The sequence below is a fragment of the Gymnodraco acuticeps genome, unplaced genomic scaffold (assembly GCF_902827175.1).
Source record: "Gymnodraco acuticeps unplaced genomic scaffold, fGymAcu1.1, whole genome shotgun sequence".
In the NCBI taxonomy this organism is placed as follows: Eukaryota; Metazoa; Chordata; class Actinopteri; order Perciformes; family Bathydraconidae; genus Gymnodraco; species Gymnodraco acuticeps.
Genome location: NW_022991285.1, coordinates 258,731 through 277,526, shown reverse-complemented (window position 1 = coordinate 277,526; position 18,796 = coordinate 258,731). Strand labels below are relative to the sequence as shown.

General features: G+C 40.3%; 2 protein-coding genes and 1 pseudogene across 2 annotated transcripts; 1 reads left to right on the top strand and 2 right to left on the bottom strand.

The window, feature by feature from the left end:
- Nucleotides 1–4,791: 4,791 nt before the first annotated feature.
- On the bottom strand, nt 4,792–6,162 carry LOC117562097 (annotated as a pseudogene).
- Nucleotides 6,163–10,949: 4,787 nt separating this feature from the next.
- LOC117562095 lies at nt 10,950–13,400 on the top strand. The gene is made up of 2 exons (XM_034239878.1): nt 10,950–11,820; nt 12,007–13,400. The coding sequence occupies exons 1-2, from the start codon at nt 10,978–10,980 to the stop codon at nt 12,337–12,339; spliced, it is 1,176 nt and encodes a 391-aa protein (XP_034095769.1). The 5' UTR covers nt 10,950–10,977; the 3' UTR covers nt 12,340–13,400.
- A 1,461-nt stretch (nt 13,401–14,861) lies between these two features.
- Nucleotides 14,862–18,597, bottom strand: LOC117562094. The gene is made up of 2 exons (XM_034239876.1): nt 18,434–18,597; nt 14,862–17,287 (listed from the first exon to the last, which is right to left on the bottom strand). Exons 1-2 carry the CDS (start codon nt 18,506–18,508, stop codon nt 15,518–15,520), a joined length of 1,845 nt encoding a protein of 614 aa, XP_034095767.1. The 5' UTR covers nt 18,509–18,597; the 3' UTR covers nt 14,862–15,517.
- Nucleotides 18,598–18,796: the final 199 nt, after the last annotated feature.

The window sequence follows — 18,796 nt, the reverse complement described above, 5'->3', positions numbered from 1 at the left end:
GTGCTTTCTCGTTACTTTGGTAACTTTTCAGTGTGTTCTCAACTGCTGTTTTGTAATCTACTGCCTGCACCAAGTCAAGTGTTTCTTTCTGCAGGTATTCAAGCAGGCCCTGAGTGGTTGAGAGCAGTGTCTGGAACATGACAGCATGTAGATGGTACTGCATTTTCAAAGCTTGCTTTCCAGTCCCTTTGCTAGAGGGGCTGAAAGGCTCCCTAAAGTCTTGATCAAAGCAGGAGGTTTTTGACATGCCCAGCGAACAAGTTGTTTGTCCCCTACCTCTAGCTGTTTCTGAAATGTTTGCAATCTCTGATGGTGGACAAGAGATGTGGAGAAGAAAGAGTAGAGACACTCCAGGAGATCAACGCAGGTATGTGAGTTTTGTACACCAGTTTGTATAAGTTTAATGTTTCACATTGCTTGTGAAAAATATACTACCACTATACGATCACTGAAATTTGTTGTTGACTGGACACTTATTTTGTAAAAGAGATAGCATGAGAGGATCTCTTAAGCAATGCAGCTCACGTGTCCTTTTTATATGCTGTCCATTGAAATGCAGGAAAGTAATCACCAGCTCTGAGTGATCTGTTGCCGAGGGGACACTACACCGGAGTTACATAAGCACAGACAAAGTGCTATTTTGGGGGGAACTCACCTCCTCTGGGGTCCCCCAGGAAGACTTTTTTTAAATACTGAAGTTAAAAGCATCAATCTTGTGCACTTTGAGAGCAACATTAAGAGATATGGATACATCTCTCAACACCCATATGTCAAAAATAAATCTCAGAATCAGAAACGGGTTTATTATTTAAAAACACTTCATTTTCCAATTAAATCATAAACTATGTCAATTTATTAGAAGTTGTTAGTAATCAGATTAAACAGAAAAAAGGGATGGAAGGAGGAAATAATAATCCCTCATCTCTTGCTGTTTGCAGTTGAAATGATCTCTTTTGCTGGCCAAACATGCTGGATGGAAAGCAGTGGTGTCTCACTTGCCTTGGCCCTGTATCTGCAGTCCCTAAATCAGTCATGTTACTCATTGACTCTTGTCTGTTCTCTGTTCTGGTGTTCCTGTTCATTGTTGTCTCCATTGTCGTTCTTGTCTTTTGTTTCTCCTTCTTGTGTGTCCCTTTCTCCTGTTCTCCTTTTCTTCATCCTCTACTCTGTTTGGCTCATCTGTGATGACTGTGTAGGTAAACACAAACAAGTATGTAAGTCAATCAGTTTCCAGCTCTGTCAAATAAATGAATTTCAAGATACACACATTTGTCTTCATTAAAATGAGTGTCACCACACTGTCACAAAATGTAATACTAACCAATTGAAAATAGTTAAATTGACATCTCTTGTAGATATCACTGTTAGAGTAGTTATCTGCCAATAGGACAGAATCATTCCTATACAAAATGCAGTTTGAGTAATTCACTTAATATATTTACTTAAAACTTTAATATAGTCATTTTCACTTAATACTCTAATATAGTCATCTTTCTGCATTCAACACTAAGGGAAGCTGTACAATTTGACATGATAATGAGGAAAAAAGGCCTCCGACAATGCAGATCATTTTTTGATCATATCAATTTTAAGATGCGGGTCAAGGCTTCATATTTGGGAGCATAGTGTCCCTTGCTCCCTTTCAGGAGCCCCACTGGATTGGCTTTGATCTGAAATATTTGTATAAAAAGCTTGTTAGCTGGCTGTCCATCTCATAATGTTCACATAGTAACTAGCTGTCAATAGGAAATATCAATCAGAAGAATTATATTTTCATGCAAAATCTGTCACAAAAAGAGGTTGCACATTTAAATTCAGGTGTTGTTATGGCAACGTCAGTGGCCAGACAGCCACATTTACTGCTGCAAATACGTTCAAACATGCTGTCGACACGTAAAGCAGTGGCAACTATGCCACCATTTCAGATGACTTTTTCTCAGAAATACTGTCACATAACATCCATATATATTTCAGTGCTAGGTTGATGCTTAGCTAAGCTAACTATGAAACACTTTAACTGACAGGACTCAGGAATCAGGATCAACTGTGTACTGTAAGGTAGCTTCTAGCTTCATGTCGAACACAGACAGTAAGTCAACATTTCCCAGAGAGCTTTCTTTGAAATCACCAAGTAACGCTAAAAAACACAACATTTAGATTGTATGACAAAGTGTGTATTTAATATATCTGGCTAGCTATAGCTACTTGCTAACGGTTTAGCTTACCCGCGCGATTCAAAGTAACGTCAACGTAGCTATAATTTATGCTTTGCTTACATGTTCGCATAACTTGTAAGTTTACTGACAGGTACATACCTTGTTCACCTGAATCAGGTGGTGGCTCTGGGGTTGTTGTGTGAGCCACCACTTGAGAATTGCCGTCTTTTTTATTAAAGAAATGTCTAATGTCCATCTTCAGAATCTCCGCGTCCGGGGCTGACAGTTTAAAGTTTAAACATTGTCACAGAGGAGAGGTACGTACCTGTCAGCCAATAAAACACGTGTAACTCTCTGATTGGTCTGGTGGCGTCGTCTTGCCTCTGTGTTGCATTCACTGAACATGGGAAATTACATTTCTGCCGTCCGTCCTATAGGTAAAGTAGGTTAATGTATTATATTATTGAGGGAGAATTTGTCCGGGGCTAAAGAAAAAACATCCGGGGCTTGCCTACCCCAGGCGACGCCCCTGGTTTAGACAAATTGCTCGTGTTACCGCCCTTACATGCTAAACTCTTATTGCACTTTGGCAACGAGGATTGTCCACATCGACACGGCTATAGTTTAACCACACCCCGGAGCGCGTTCTCTCCGCCATCTCCTCCGTGTGTGTGTGTGTGGTGTGGTGTGTGTGTGTGTGTGTGTGTGTGTGTGTGTGTGTGTGTGTGTGTGTGTGTGTGTGTGTGTGTGTGTGTGTGTGTGTGTGTGTGTGTGTGTGTGTGTGTGTGTGTGTGTTGCTGCATGTAGCAGCTGCGTGTGTGTAAACTGCCCCGCCCCCTCGCACACAGACGGGGAGAGATCTCTTAATTAATGTTTGTGTAGCAATAATACATACAACATATATCGGGGGCACAGGTTGTTTATCCTTGACAGTCGCACAGTGGGCACACACTGAGTGTTTTCATATTCAGCAAATGTGTACACGCTAAACTGCAGACCTCAAGAAGAAATAATACTTTCATTCACTCACGGCAAAAGTTACTTTACTTACTATAAAAACTCACGGTAAAAAAATGCACTCCCTATTCCATTGTCATGAAGGTGGAATCTAACTATATCCAGAATAAGTTTTATTGGATCCAGGCTAGAAACATGTTTATTTCTGCTGTAAAGTTGGGCATTTTAACATGGGGGTCTATGGGAATTGCTCCTTTTTGCATCCATCCCCTGTCGGCCACTAGATGAACTGCAGTTTGTGGCACTTCCTTCTGGGCTTCCCGGCTCTGCGCTATGAAGCGCTGATTGGCTGTGGGTGGGCCAGACGTGCATGTGGGTGGGCCCGGGCCCACCCGGGCCCACCCACAGCTACGCCGCTGGTTGTTGCTCTGTTCACTCAGTTGTAAATATAATAATAATTGTGATCTACGTGTACTATTCTGTGTATAATCTATCTGCATTTATTGGTTATATTTTATGTTTAGCTAAATGTCTTTAGATTCCGTAGTGTATCACTTTTTATAAGAATTGTACATAAACTGAGAGTGAGCCGTTTTCCAGCTAACTAGTTAGCCGCTAACGTTGTGGAGGAGTGCATGTGGCATTTACGTCACTGATGTGAAACTTTCCTTTGTAGAGCAACATCTCACTGTACTGTGGATCTGTGTGTCGATTCCATGGTTTGCAGGTATGTTTATTTTGAGCTGTTAAATGTTTTATTGAATACTGTTCATCTAAGTAATTTGATTAATCTTTATTGTCACAATTACAAACTAAATTGTTTTATGTTTGTAATAAATGTTATTGGGTTTCTTTATATTTGTATTTAGAATCCTTTTTCTCTAAACAAATGATACCACTATACGATCACTGTAACGGAGCGTCCACACTACAGCTTCAAAAAAAGCTTGGAGCTGGGCGTGTCTGAAGCTTGGGGATTTTTTGCGAGCAACGCGACCAACAACCAATCACATGAATCTCCCGCCCCCGACATACAAAGCAAAAAACCCCGGGGATTTTATGCGAGCAATATAAATATATATAAACTCCCCAAACAGGCAAAAACCTACCAGTTTCACCCACTGTCTCTGCCTCCTCCCTCCATGCCTGGTTCCTCCGGTTTGTATCCCGGTAGGTGAAGAGGGTCTGGTCATACAAAACCGGGTGATTTGCTACGGCGATAATTAGTTTCTCCTCCATCTTTTTTTGAAATATAGAAATGAACGGCGGGATATCTTTCCCAGCTTAGACGCGGTTCGATTGGCTAGGGCTTGAGCTGTCAGATTTTCAGAAATGGGATTTGATTGGCTGGCGCTGGCTACTCCGGCTTCTCCGGCGGAGACGGACCGCTATGCTACCCACAATTCAGTTTGGCGAAAAGCGAGGCAACGTGACATCACCCCATTCAAAGTGAATGGGCAGACGCGTTGGAAACTGTTTTTGAAGCTGTCGACGCTGTAGTGTGGACGCAGCGTAAGAGTGTTAGAGGATTCTTCGCTTTGGAGCAACGTCTCACTGTACTGTGGCTAAACTGTGGGTCTGTGTGTCTATTCCATGGTTTGCAGAATAAAAGCTGATTGATATCTCAAACTGACTCCGGTGAAGTACAAGAAAGCAACAGCAAAGCAGGACCCAAGTGTCACATTGGTGCGTTGGCCGGGTATACAGCAGCATACAGTCCTCCGCAGCAGGAGTGGATGAAGCCTCGGACCATCGTGTGGAGGATGAAGGTCAGGATCTGTAGAGGCATGTTGTCGATGAGGCAGCAGATTCCGAAGGCGAGCAGCAGCAGGTTGGTTCAAATGAAAGCCCTCATGGCGTTGGTCACTTTCTGGATCTTACAGTCTCTCGTGGGTAAACTGATCTGCCTCTGCTCTGTGCCTGGGGGGACAGTCTTCTCATCGGTGCAATCCTTCATCCTGAAGTCCATGATGTATCCAATTAGAGGACATGTGAGCAGGCACCGCAGCTGCAGTGTGCCGAAGATGGACGAGTAGAAACTCACTTTTTCTTCTATCTCGAACTCGTCAGATGGAAACTCTTCACCGTGGGTGACCATGAACTCCAGCATCTTGTTCATCGCTCCCATGAAGAAGATGATCCTCAACTGGGACATCCCCATCGTCACCAGACTCCACAGGAAGATGAGCGAGAACACAGACCGGCGGAAGGGAGGAGACTTGGGTGCAGAATCAAAGTCAGTTCCATTAGGGAGTTTCTCTGTGGAGTGTCGGATATCTCCATTTTTCTCGCTGAGTCTCTCTGCGACAATCTTCCAGTCAGATGAAGGCGTCTCTTTCAGTGTGAAGATCTTGCTGTAGTCTACCTCGTCGGGGGTTGGGAAGCCTTCAGTGGGCCAGTTGAGGAAACAGTTGAAGAAGACGAACCCGGCAAGGCCTGCCCAAACCCACATGATCACGTTGAAGGACACACCTGCATCGTAGATGAGCTTGACTCCAGGGAAGGTGACAGCAGAGGAGGCGTAGGAGCCGATCATCAGAGACAGGATGTTGGAGCTCAGAGAACCAAACATGTTGGGCAGCGTGAGTGATGTGAAGGTCAGGCAGATGCCTCCGAAGCCATTAAAGGAGACAGCCAAGAAAATGAGCGCTGACAGGACCTGAGGATTGTAGGCAGACCCGGCCATTATAACACAGGACAGGCCGAAACAGAAACTGCCCACCAGGCGAATTGGGCGTGGCCCAAACCTGTCCATCAGGATCCCGAGTGGCAGGGTGGTGGCACTGAGCAAGAAGGACCCAATAGTGAAGCCCAGATTCAGCATCTCTTCCTGGTCCACGCAGTAGAGCCACTCGACGTCACCTTCAGAAGAGTTACCCAAAGACACGACTAAGGACTCATTCACTGAGCACAGGTGGAAGTAGAAGTTCTCTCGTTTCAGCATGATGAGCAGCGAGCCCCATCCCAGCAGCACGGCCGAACACAGCAGGTTCTCCAGCACCGCCGTCCACCAGCGCCTCCTGTACGCCTGCAGGAGAGAGGGCGCCATCGCTGCTTATGTCTCTGCGTCTTCAGGGTGTTCACAGGGAAAAAGAGTGGTCAGCCATAATGAGTTTGTCTCTCAGTTGAGACAGGACTTGTGTGAAGCTGCAAGGATTGCTCAAAATCACAGCCTTAATGAGCAAGCCCGTAATGCTCGGCTTTACAACCGCAAAGTCAAGGGTTCTCCGTGGGCTGTGGGTGATCGAGTTTTGTTGGCCAACCGTGGTGAGAGGGGCAAAAGAAAGCTTGCTGACAAGAGGGTTTCTACGCCCTATGATGTTGTGTCGGTGAGGGCTGGGATTAACGTATACAGGATAAGAGAAGCCCAATCTGGAAAAGAGAGAGTTGTGCATCGGAACCTGCTTCTCCCGGTTGACTTTGTTTTCATGGACGAGGTTGAAACTCCTGCCTCGTTTGTCAACTCAGATAATGGGGATGAGGAATGTGGAAGTGGTCAAGTCTCTGTGCATTCATCTAAGTAATTTGATTAATCTTTATTGTCACAATTACAAACTAAATTGTTTTATGTTTGTAATAAATGTTATTGGGTTTCTTTATATTTGTATTTAGAATCCTTTTTCTCTAAACAAATGATACCACTATACGATCACTAAAAGAGTGTTAGAGGATTCTTAGCTTTGCTCTGTTGCTCTCCCTGAGGTTTCTCCCATGTTCCCCTTAAACTGTGGGTTTTCTCTGGAAGTTTTTCCTTGTACGATGTGAGGGTCTAAGGATAGAGGGTGTCGTTTTTCTCATACTGATATTCTGAACAATCTGTGCTGTTGTATTTGCTGTAAAGTGTCTCTACTGTAGGCTATTTTTATTATATGTACAGCACTTTGGCTCCACCAAAAATCGTTTATAAATGTGCTATATAAATAAAACTTGATTGGATTTGATTTGGCTTTGGAGCAACATCTCGCTGTACTGTGGCTAAACTGTGGATCTGTGTGTCTATTCCATGGTTTGCGGAATAAAAGCTGATTGATATCTCAAACTGACGGAAGTGAAGTACAAGAAAGCAACAGCAAGCAGGACCCAAGTGTCACACAAGCTCTTGCAGGGCCACATAAACTGAAGTTGCGTGCCGGATTTGGCCCCCGGGCCTTGAGTTTGACACCCCTGCACTATAGAGTCTATTAACGTTTTCTACAGGAGACAAATGGAGTGTCCATGATCTCCAGCTATTGTTGTAAACAGTTGTTTTTCTTATCATAAAAGCCAAATGATAAGATTATATTTGCTCTTTGGTGTATTTAATGCACATTTCACTGTGGAGGATCATTTGCATGGATTCTGGCAAAAGTATGTTCATGTTTTTAAACCAAGCATAAAGTCTACTAGCAATAACAACTGCTAACGTAACACCTGATTATTCATAATAAATGTTGAAAAATAGATATTTGGTCTTTGCTTTTATTCTTTCAATGCATGAAGCTGAATGTGTGACAATAGTGTTTTAGATAAATCAGTGCAGGCTTTTGTAGAAGAGCTGTATTCCCATTTTTCAAAAGCTTTAAGAGTAACCCATTCAAAGTTATGCTGCACAAATTCTACCATTCCAAAGCTGCTGTGATTAAAAATTAAGTTATGCACGGTGAGTATTAAAGGTCCCATGTCATGCTTTTCTGGTTATCACCCGTCCCTGTTATGAAGCTTTTTCTGCATGTAAACGGTCTGCAGAGTCACAAACCCTCAAAGTACACCCTGTAGCGAGTAGAACTCTAACACAGAAAATACCTGTCTATGCTGCCCCAGAACGCCTCGTTGGACATTTTTATTTTTCCATTGTTTACTTCTTGGGTATAGTGGCGTATTTCGGGTATAGTGACGTAACGTAACGGCTCCGCAGATTGGTCCAAATTGACTAATCTGCGGAGTCGTTACGTCGCGGAGCCGTTACATTTGGACTAATCCGCGGACTTCCTCTCACACGCAGACACGTGGCGGGACGTTGCGAGGCTCGCAGCCTGTGCACACACACAAACCTGGGCACACACACAAACTCCCAGCCAGGCTGCGGGTGTGTGTGTGTGCCCAGGCTGAGTTCCGCGGTGTCTCGCAGACGGCCACTGGGCTCACAGGGAAAGGAGGGGGGAGAGGGGGTTCAAATAATGGTTCATTCAAATAATAATAATCTTTATTTATATAGCCCCTTTCATGCAAGATGCAGCCCAACGTGCTTTAGAGGTAGAAAATAATGATGGAGGAACATAATTAAAATCAAGTTATAAACAAACTGAAAGAGTTAGAATCATAAAACATGAACAGTGATATCACTAAAATGACCCCAAATTAAAAAGATTGGTTACAAAAGTTCTAAGATCCAATGGGCGGCTGTTCCACAGTAATAAAAACAGAAAGCAGCCTCCCCAGATTTCTTGTGTAATACTTTGGGTACTTCTAAAATAAATGCATTGGAGGATCTGAGTGTCCTTGTAGGGTTATACAATGAAAGACAGTAACTGATGGTTATGTAAAGCCTTGTAAATCTTTAAAAGCACTTTAAAATCAATTCTGAAATGTGATGACTTTTAGACAGTGTTACTACTGTAAACCCTTTTATTTTTATTTGCACAATTATCTTTTAAATTGACAAACGTGTAATTCGTGGCACAATTCAAACGGGATTGAAAGATAACTTTTCTCTCGCCATTGACTTCAATACGTAATTTTTCCGAAATAAGGTCCCATGGAGGTCCACCGGAAAGGGAGGGTCTTCGCCTCTCTATAGCATAGGTCTCAGATATATAAAAAACTATTTAAAAAAACATGTCTATGAAGTGTTTTGGTCAAAATACCATACAGATCACCCATGCCTCATATCCCTCTATTTCACTTCCTGTTTCAAAAGTGCTGATTCTGGGTATAAACAGGTCTCTCTTGAGAATGAGACCCTGTGTCTCAATGAGATTTTCACCTGTATAAATAAAGGCTAAATAATTTTTTAACTGAAAAAAAATTAAATAAGAGGGGGCGGAGCTTGGCAGATACTGTCTAAAATGCTGCGGTGATGAAACACAAGGATTATTAGATCAAGGATTATTTCTGAAACAGTATGGAGCTCAAAGGCTTTTCTGATAGTGCTGTGGGTTCGCCGCCGATTTGACGTCATATCGGCTGCAAATCTGGATGAGCTCCGTTGTAGCCCCGTTTTTAGAGATTTGGGTACGGAGGAAAGAGAGAGGGTTTTATTTTCTGACGCTGCGTGAGTTCCCTGACACACCGGGGACACATCTTTATGTATAAAAGACATCAAAAAGTGCATTTTGCATGATAGGTCCCCTTTAATTAACGTCCCTGTCATTACATTACATTACATTGCATTTAGCTGACGCTTTTATCCAAAGCGACTTACAATAAGTGCGTTCGACCAACAAAATACAAACTTGAAGAAAACAGAATCATATAAGTACATCAGGTTTCATAGAGCCAAACATTTCAAGTGCTACTCAACTGGCTTTAGATAAGCCAGTCCTTTATTATATATTAAAGTGCTGTCATAAAGTCAAGTTCTACCAATATCACTTCACACATCTCCTAACACTCTCCTTGGTGGATTTACTACATTAATAACATTTTGTTATGACTTTTGGACGTACGGAAGAGGATTAGGGCCACATAAAAAAAATTTTTGTGAGGATTTGAAAAAGATATTATTATTTTTTGTTCTGAGAAAAAAGTCAGAATTCTGACTTTAATCTCAGAATTCTGACTTTTTTCTCAGAAAAAAAAAATATTTTTTTTTTGGGAGAAAAAAAGTCAGAATTCTGACTTTAATCTCAGAATTCTGACTTTTTTCTCAGAACAAAAAAAAAAAAAATTATTTGGGAGAAAAAAGTCAGAAATACCGGTAACTGTCGAACCAGCTTCACTGCGATTTACACATTGCAGTAGGCAACAATGGAGGACGTGAGTGAATTTCTGCGCGCCAGAGGGGTCCAAGAGGAAACCATATTGCAAATGGAAGAACAAAAGGTGAGTTATAAATATATAAGTGTGTTTGGGCGTTCGTAAAAACAACGAAAAGGCGTTAGAATATGAAATGCAGACATTGATGAGCTAGCAGCAAGTGCATTAGCTTATATGCTATGGCTCCCCCCATCTAATTCAGTAAATAATGGTTTAGTTCGTTGACACGCAAGTTTGTGCTTGTTGGAACAGTGGCGACTAACCAAGAGCAACAGCCTGGTGGTTTTCATGTTTCTGTAGAGAAGATTTCATTAAGTGTGTTTAACAAGGCAGCTAGCTGACAATCAGAAGGCTATTAACCATCAAAATGATCAACATCTCAAACATCATCTCGTCTAGAATGGAGTAAGACAGTTGTGGTTGTGGCCCACAACCACAACTGTCTTACTCCATTCTAGACTTGTTTCATAAAATGCGTATTTTTTTACAATATATATATATATATATATATATATATATTGTAAAAAAAAATATATATATATATATATATATATATGCCTATATATACGCATTTTATGAAACAAGTTAGTGAGGTTAACAGTAAGAATGTTTAACACTTTCTGGCTTTAAATTAAAGGTAGGATTTGTGTTCCTGCATATAAAGTGTTCCTGATAAATAAGATCCGTACTCCGTAATGGACACTTTTACTGAGCATATACTGTGTAAAATAGGAAGAAGAGTCTTAACCTTACAATATTTAAACAATATATTTTCTTTTCTTTTTTGCAGATTAAAAGCAACGTTATTGTCTGATGTACAATTCAACTGCATATTACAACCCCTCCTACGAATACCAAATTGTCCTCTTTATATTTTGCATTACATCAGTTTGCTGCGCTGCTCACAACAATGCCTGCAGAGCCAGATTTGGATGACTTAATTAAACTATACTTCAGACTTTCCCTAAGTAACAAAGAAATACTTGCTATTTTGGCACACACTAATCACATTGTAATTAGTGTCCGAACATTAAAGAGAATTTGTAAAAGACTTAACCTGTTCAGGAGGAAGAACCAGTCTGACTTGGAGGAAGTGCTAGCTTTTGTACAGCATGAGATCATGACTAATGGACAGATGCAGGGATACCGTTGGCTTCATCTCCGTGCAATTCAACAGGGCCTTGTTGTGTCACAAGATAGCATAAGACGCATCATCAAACTGGTTGATCCACAAGGTGTGGAATTAAGACGAGCCCACCGCTTGAGAAGACGTCAGTACAGATGCAGAGGGCCAAATGCACTTTGGCACATGGATGGTTATGATAAACTAAAGCCCTATGGCATTGCCATCAACGGCTGTATAGATGGTTTTAGCCGCTATGTGTTATGGATGGAAGCCTATATCACAAACAGTGATCCTAAAGTAGTTGCAAGTTACTTTATCAAAACAGTTTCAGGTATAGGTGGATGTCCAGAGAGGATTCGTGCAGACAGGGGCACGGAAAATGTTTCTGTTGAAGAAATGCAGATGTTTTTGCGAAGGAACCACCCAGACAGTTTTGCTGGGGAGAGAAGTTTCCTTTATGGAAGAAGCACAGCAAACCAGCGCATTGAAGGATGGTGGGGTATACTCCGCAAACAGAGTGCGCAGTTCTGGATGAACCTGTTCCAAACTCTCCAGGAAGATGGCCACTTCACAGGAGACTTTTTGGACAAAAGTCTTATCCAATTCTGTTACCTTAATCTTGTTCAGGTAAAATATTTTATTTATTTCTGAGATTAGTCATTAATAAAAGTAGTATGAGTAATAATAATATTATAATTCACTATGTTCGTGGACATTGCAGCAACCTCAGCCTCCATCTAGACAGGTAGAAGTTATGTCCGAAAGCTTCTTAAGACATGTCGTCTACATTTACTGTGCTTTTTTTCTATGCAGGATGAACTTGATGAAGTGGTCAACACCTGGAATTCCCACAAAATCAGACCAAGATCAACTGATGACACAGCATCTGGTCGGCCAGAGATTATGTACTCATTCCCAGAGTTGCACAGTGCTGAGGATAGACTCAAACCTATTACCATGGAGGAGGTCAATTTGTGTATGTTAGAGTGTACTCCCAAAGGCCAGTTTCCGTGCGATGAAACTGTTTTTGAACTGTGTTGTCTACTCATGGCGGAAAACGGATGGGATGATCCAGCAGATCCATTTGCTGCAGCTGATCTATACATCCTGTTACGAGATGAAATACGACGACAAGTATTTGATTAATGGTACATGTAGCGTACATGTCATTATGCAAAACACAAAATACTGTTCAGGACAAAACTGACCTTAAAAAATAAGTAATTATTTAGTCAAAAATGTATCAATAAAAATCATAGTCAATGGTATTTCATGTATTCCTTAAATGTTTGTCTCTCAACACTATTTTCATTTTTCTTTACAGCTTTTCAACAGTTTTTTTTTTAATGGTAGCCTACTGTATGTATGGGCCAAATCTTTGTTACATGTTTCTACATTGTATACACAAATAATGTACCATGTGTTACACAATGGTAACAACTGATTGCTAATTTTCACTCAGTTGCCAGATTATTTCATGTGCGCTCTAAAAACAGTAAGGGACCAGTCATTAATATTGCCATGTAGTTTGCTGCAACTGAGAAGGCCTTGCTTACACTGGACAAACTTCCTCCTTTAAGAAAGGATAACAACGCCATTCGCTGACATAACAAACCTGCTAGTGCCATTTATTGGTGAATACAAACATCACTTTAGAATGACTTATTGATTGCCACATGCATACAATAATGAACATGTTAATTTTTCAGTATAACTCCATTGTTTTTACTAAAAATGTCTGATCACATTCTTGCAAAAGTGTAAGCACAAATTGAATGATTTAAGCAATAGATACATCGTTCACACCTTTTTGCATAACACATTAATTAAATGGATCAGATTGTCTTTATGCAGTAACACATTTTATTTATTTCAATTACTTATATTTCAAAATGTGGTTACATTTATGTATTCTCGGAACTCAATGAAACAATTTAGCCGTAATAACTTGAGGTGAACAGACTTTGGGAAGCTTGGTTGTGAGTTCATACTAATAGGAGCACATTTGATCCAATGCTGATACAATGAGTATGTCAGTGCAGTATTCATCATATGTTCTCAGTATTGATATACATCAGTCTTTTACCTGTATCACCATAACATTACAACCTAGTGTTGGCAAAAATAAACAATTAACTTTATTAAGACAATAAAGGATACCATTTCTAGACAATTAAATACACATTTGTAAAAAAGGCATCAAGAACTCAAAGCATAGATAAACAGAATGGTAGTGTTCTTAATGAATTTTCAATTATTTTATCATTGTTTTTAATGCCACATGACTAATTAAATTCTCACATTAGTGTCAAATATGAATTACTATAAGATATTTTAGAGAAGTCTTGGAACAACTATTGTAAAGCTTATTTATTCAATCACTTTATACCCATAAGAATAGGAAACTTTATCAACATTCAATTGAAGGCCTGCATACAAATGTGGTGTAAGAAAATACATTTGATTCACAATGTAACCTTAACTTACATTTCAATGTTAAAAGTAACATTTAACAAAACATGAGAATTCCGCACAAGGATGACCGGAAAATTACAGCCCTTTTGCTTTGCTTTTTTTTTTTAATTATTGGTTGATCCACAAGATGTGAAATATAGAAACGGAACAAATATCTGCCTGTAATGTGCCAGTGCAATAACAATTATTAAAGTATCCAAAAATAAAAGATAGGTTTTGTTGCACACAACAATGCCTGCAAAACAGATGTTGAGACTTAATACAATTTACCTTCAGAATGTCTTTCAGTATCAAAGCAATACTTGCAATCTTAGTAAAAAGCAAACAATTGTAATCATAACTTCTCATAACTGAGATAACTGGTAGAAGACTAGTTCAGTCTGTTTATATGCACATCTGAGAGGTGTGTGTGTGTGTGTGTGTGTGTGTGTGTGTGTGTGTGTGTGTGTGTGTGTGTGTGTGTGTGTGTGTATAGGGAAAGTGTGTATGTGTATCTACTTGTTTAGAAGAACCAACCAGTCCACCACTTGAAACTTTAACAAGACATTTGGAATCAAGGCAATGTGACACCTGAGGAAACATTTGATCATACAACATTTTAAGCATTATTTTAAGATTATGTCTTAATTACTTTTTACACTAGTATAAAATATGTTCTAAATAAACAAGATGTGAAATATAGAAACGGAACAAATATCTTAAAAATAATGCTTAAAATGTTGTATGATCAAATGTTTCCTCAGGTGTCACATTGCCTTGATTCCAAATGTCTTGTTAAAGTTTCAAGTGGTGGACTGGTTGGTTCTTCTAAACAAGTACACACACACACACACACACACACACACACACACACACACACACACACACACACACACACACACACACACACACACACACACACACACACACACACACACACACACACACACACACACACACACACACACACACACACACACACACACACACACACACACACACACACACACACACACACACACACACACACACACACCTCTCAGATGTGCATATAAACAGACTGAACTAGTCTTCTACCAGTTATCTTAGTTATGAGAAGTTATGATTACAATTGTTTGCTTTTTACTAAGATTGCAAGTATTGCTTTGATACTGAAAGACATTCTGAAGGTAAATTGTATTAAGTCTCAACATCTGTTTTGCAGGCATTGTTGTGTGCAACAAAACCTATCTTTTATTTTTGGATACTTTAATAATTGTTATTGCACTGGCACATGTCTTAATTACTTTTTACACTAGTATAAAATATGTTCTAAATAAACAAGTATGCTTTGAACAAGGCACTTGCTTTGCAACTTTATATTCCAGTCAATGGTCAGATAAGGGGTTAGTTACACATTCATGCTTTTACACAAGTTATTCACCTGGGTAAGTGGCATATCATTTTACAATTTACACAAAAAGTAAGAGGGAGCAAACAGTACATTGTATTTTACAACTGTCTGTTTCCATATAAGAACAATGAAGCATGCCACTGTTCTTGTTTGAATCCTTAAACATCTTAGCAGTATTAAAAGGTCTTGAATTACATGAACAAATTACATTTCTGTCAAGTCAGGTTTGTGTTCTGCAACTGGAGAATAATAGTCAATATGCAAGTTTGTTGTAGTTTGTGAACACACCACCAAGTTTGTGTAGTGAAAGATGGGCTCCCTTCTGGCCAGCTGGACTTCTCTATAACTATTAAAGGTCCTGGTGAAGTGCTTCCCAAATATACAGTATAGCACACCATTACTTGCAATTCTGCACAACTACTTCGAACATGAAAAACTCTTAACAGTTTGGATTGGTTTGGTTATTGTTGTTGGAGTCTAAACAATGTCCATAACCCACACATTGCTCTCAAGAACTGCATTGAATTCTGAACGGAAATCTGGGAAGTTCTCATAGCTGTCAGCTATGTGCAGAATATTCCCACATGTGTGTGCAATCGGTCTTCTTGTGAACTCTGTCATTTTCTCAAATCCCACGTAGATGCTGTCTGTCACAATGAGATCAGATCCTGTGCAGAACCGTAGAAACTTCTGAAGTTTACTCTCATCTAGCTCTCTGATGAATCTTTTCAGATGATTTGCTACCTCTTTTTGGTTTGTAGTCAAATCAACATCAAATTTCAGTAGTTTGCAGACTTTTTTTGTGGTGGGTTGCAGGTCAGACAACAACTTAGTCAGTGCCTCTGGACTGAGGTTGAGATGTTGATGGTTAATCTCCCTCCAGCAGTCAATAACGAACATTGGTTTTTGGACCATCTCTTTGTGGGCAATTTCTTCAATTATTTTAGGAAGATTCTCTGCGCTGACTTTCCTTCTACAGCCATAGCTGTCGAGAACCTCCAAAAGGTCATCAGTGTCAACTGCAGTGAAATCAGTCAGCGCTTGCATCAAAACTTCACGTTCTTGGCTGCTCACAAATTGCATAAAATATGCTTTGAGGTCACTGTACACATTATCAAACAGCACATGTTCAAGGAAAGGCAGTGAAAGTTTGTTTGGGAAATATTCACAATCTTGGTAACCTTTCAAAAGGATTCTTCCAATTGCCTTCCATGTTTCAGCAGGAAAATCATGGCGAATGTAGGGCACTTTAACTGTTGTCCCAAGTGTGCATCTCTCATAGAATTCTTGCCAGAAGCAGCTGAGAACATCCCTCAGTACCCCAGAACCACTGCCTGCTTCTTCCTTGTTATCTGGGAGAATGCGCCTCACATTCAATGATTTGTTTAAAATCTCTGCATCAGAAAAGGCAGTAATCATGTCAGCTAGGGTGTTTGCATGATGTACAGTGATTGTTAGTTGTTTCTCTGCCTCAAGTGGACTGGCGGGGACAGGAACATTCTCAAATATGAGTGTGTCTTCTTCATCTTCCTCGATGCCGAAATGAGGACCAAAGGTGATTTCAGGATCACTAGAAATGTTTAGTGATCGCTGTATGTCGTCCAAAACAATAATGACATCTGTGTAGTCGTCATTTTCACCCGAGACAAGATTAAACTCAGAAGTCTCTTCAACTGTGTCGCTGTCAGCGTTTGCAGAAGGTTTTCGCTTTGTGGCAATGTAAAATCGCAACATTGTCATTTGCACAGTTTCGTACATTGTGCTAATTGAAGGGCATGTTTCAGCTGTAAGGCAGTTTTGTTTAAAATCCCACACCTCAAAGTCGAACTCTGATTCAGGTCCTTTAGGTGATATTCCATCAGGAAAAAATAGTGTCTTTCCTGTTTCAAGGATTTCATTCAAACCAGCATTAGTTGATAGTTTAATTTTTCTAGTGCCACCTCCTTGTTTTGCCCTTACTTGTTTGGTTGTGTTAGTGTCATTGTGAATCCAGCCTATTTCAATATTTCTTGTGGCTTTCAGCTTCTTTGTCTGTGTTTTTCTTGTTTCTGTACCTGATGCGTTTCCTTGAGAACTTTCCGATCTCACTGTCATTTTTTCCCTCAGTCTTTCATAAAGGCCTTTTTTTCGCTTTGATGTGGGCCTTTTACTTCTACAATGATTAAAGATGGCTATTCGGTCTCCGTAGGAGGGGATGTATTTTTGAAGAGTGGCATCATCCATAAGACCAATGACGTCGCTGTCAATCTGCAAAGAAGAAAGAAAAGAAAACACAATGAAGTTTGTGCACATTGTATAACTATTGTCAACCCTTGTACATCGTTATATATAGATATATACTATTTTGCCCTTTCGCAGACCAAATCAGTCCTGTTCATAATACAAAACATTCATTAATTTTCAGAATATTAACCCTTAAAAAGCCAGTTTTTGCCATGATGGTACTGTTGTCACTTTATTAGAAAAAAACAGAAACTACTAGTTTCCCTGGTTACCCTAAAGTTTATAACCTTCACATAAGTATAACCCTTAAAAGTGTTTTTAAAGTGGATTATTACAGCCGGAGACTCGCAACGGCGGTGGACTTTCACAGCACCGCTGCACCGGACCTGCCGGAGCCACCAGAGCCTCGCAACGGCGGGTGTTTGCGGCGGCGGATGCGGTACCGGCGCTGTGAAAGTCCACGGCCCACCTATGCCAGAGCCAGCGGCCCACCAACGGCAGCTTTCAGTAACGTTAACGTTAGAGACTGACATGATACGCAGCGATACTAGATACAATTACCAACACTGTCCTGCTGTTTTAATCTCCTTCAGACAGTACAGCAGGATTCATATTCATATGCTGATAATTCTGTGATTGTGGGATACAAGGACAATGGCCCAAACCCCTGTGGTAACAATGCTACAGTACCGAGAGGGGTTTTACTGGGCGAATTTTGGGAATATAATTAGCAACTGCCTCCTTGCGTTGTACTTTGACCACTGATCTCTAAACTGTTACAGGCAAAAATAATTTGAAGTAATGATGGCAAACAAAAAGAAGTTTGGGCGATATGTATTTCCCATGGTTTTTCCCCGCCAGGCTGGTGAGCGGTAGCTGTCAGGCTCTCAGCTAGCTGCTAGCTGCCTTGTTAAACACACTTAATGAAATCTTCTCTACAGAAACATGAAAACCACCAGGCTGTTGCTCTTGGTTAGTCGCCACTGTTCCAACAAGCACAAACTTGCGTGTCAACGAACTAAACCATTATTTACTGAATTAGATGGGGGGAGCCATAGAATATAAGCTAATGCACTTGCTGCTAGCTCATCAATGTCTGCATTTCATATTCTAACGCCTTTTCGTTGTTTTTACGAACGCCCAAAACACACTTATATATTTATAACTCACCTTTTGTTCTTCCATTTGCAATATGGTTTCCTCTTGGACCCCTCTGGCGCGCAGAAATTCACTCACGTCCTCCATTGTTGCCTACTGCAATGTGTAAATCGCAGTGAAGCTGGTTCGACAGTTACCGGTATTTCTGACTTTTTTCTCCCAAATAATTTTTTTTTTTTTTGTTCTGAGAAAAAAGTCAGAATTCTGAGATTAAAGTCAGAATTCTGAGATTAAAGTCAGAATTCTGACTTTTTTCTCAGAACAAAAAATAATAATATTTTTTTCAAATCCTCACAAAAAATTTTTTTATGTGGCCCTAATCCTCTTCCGTATGGACGGGACATATTTATTAAAAAATTTTTTTTTTTAGTTTAA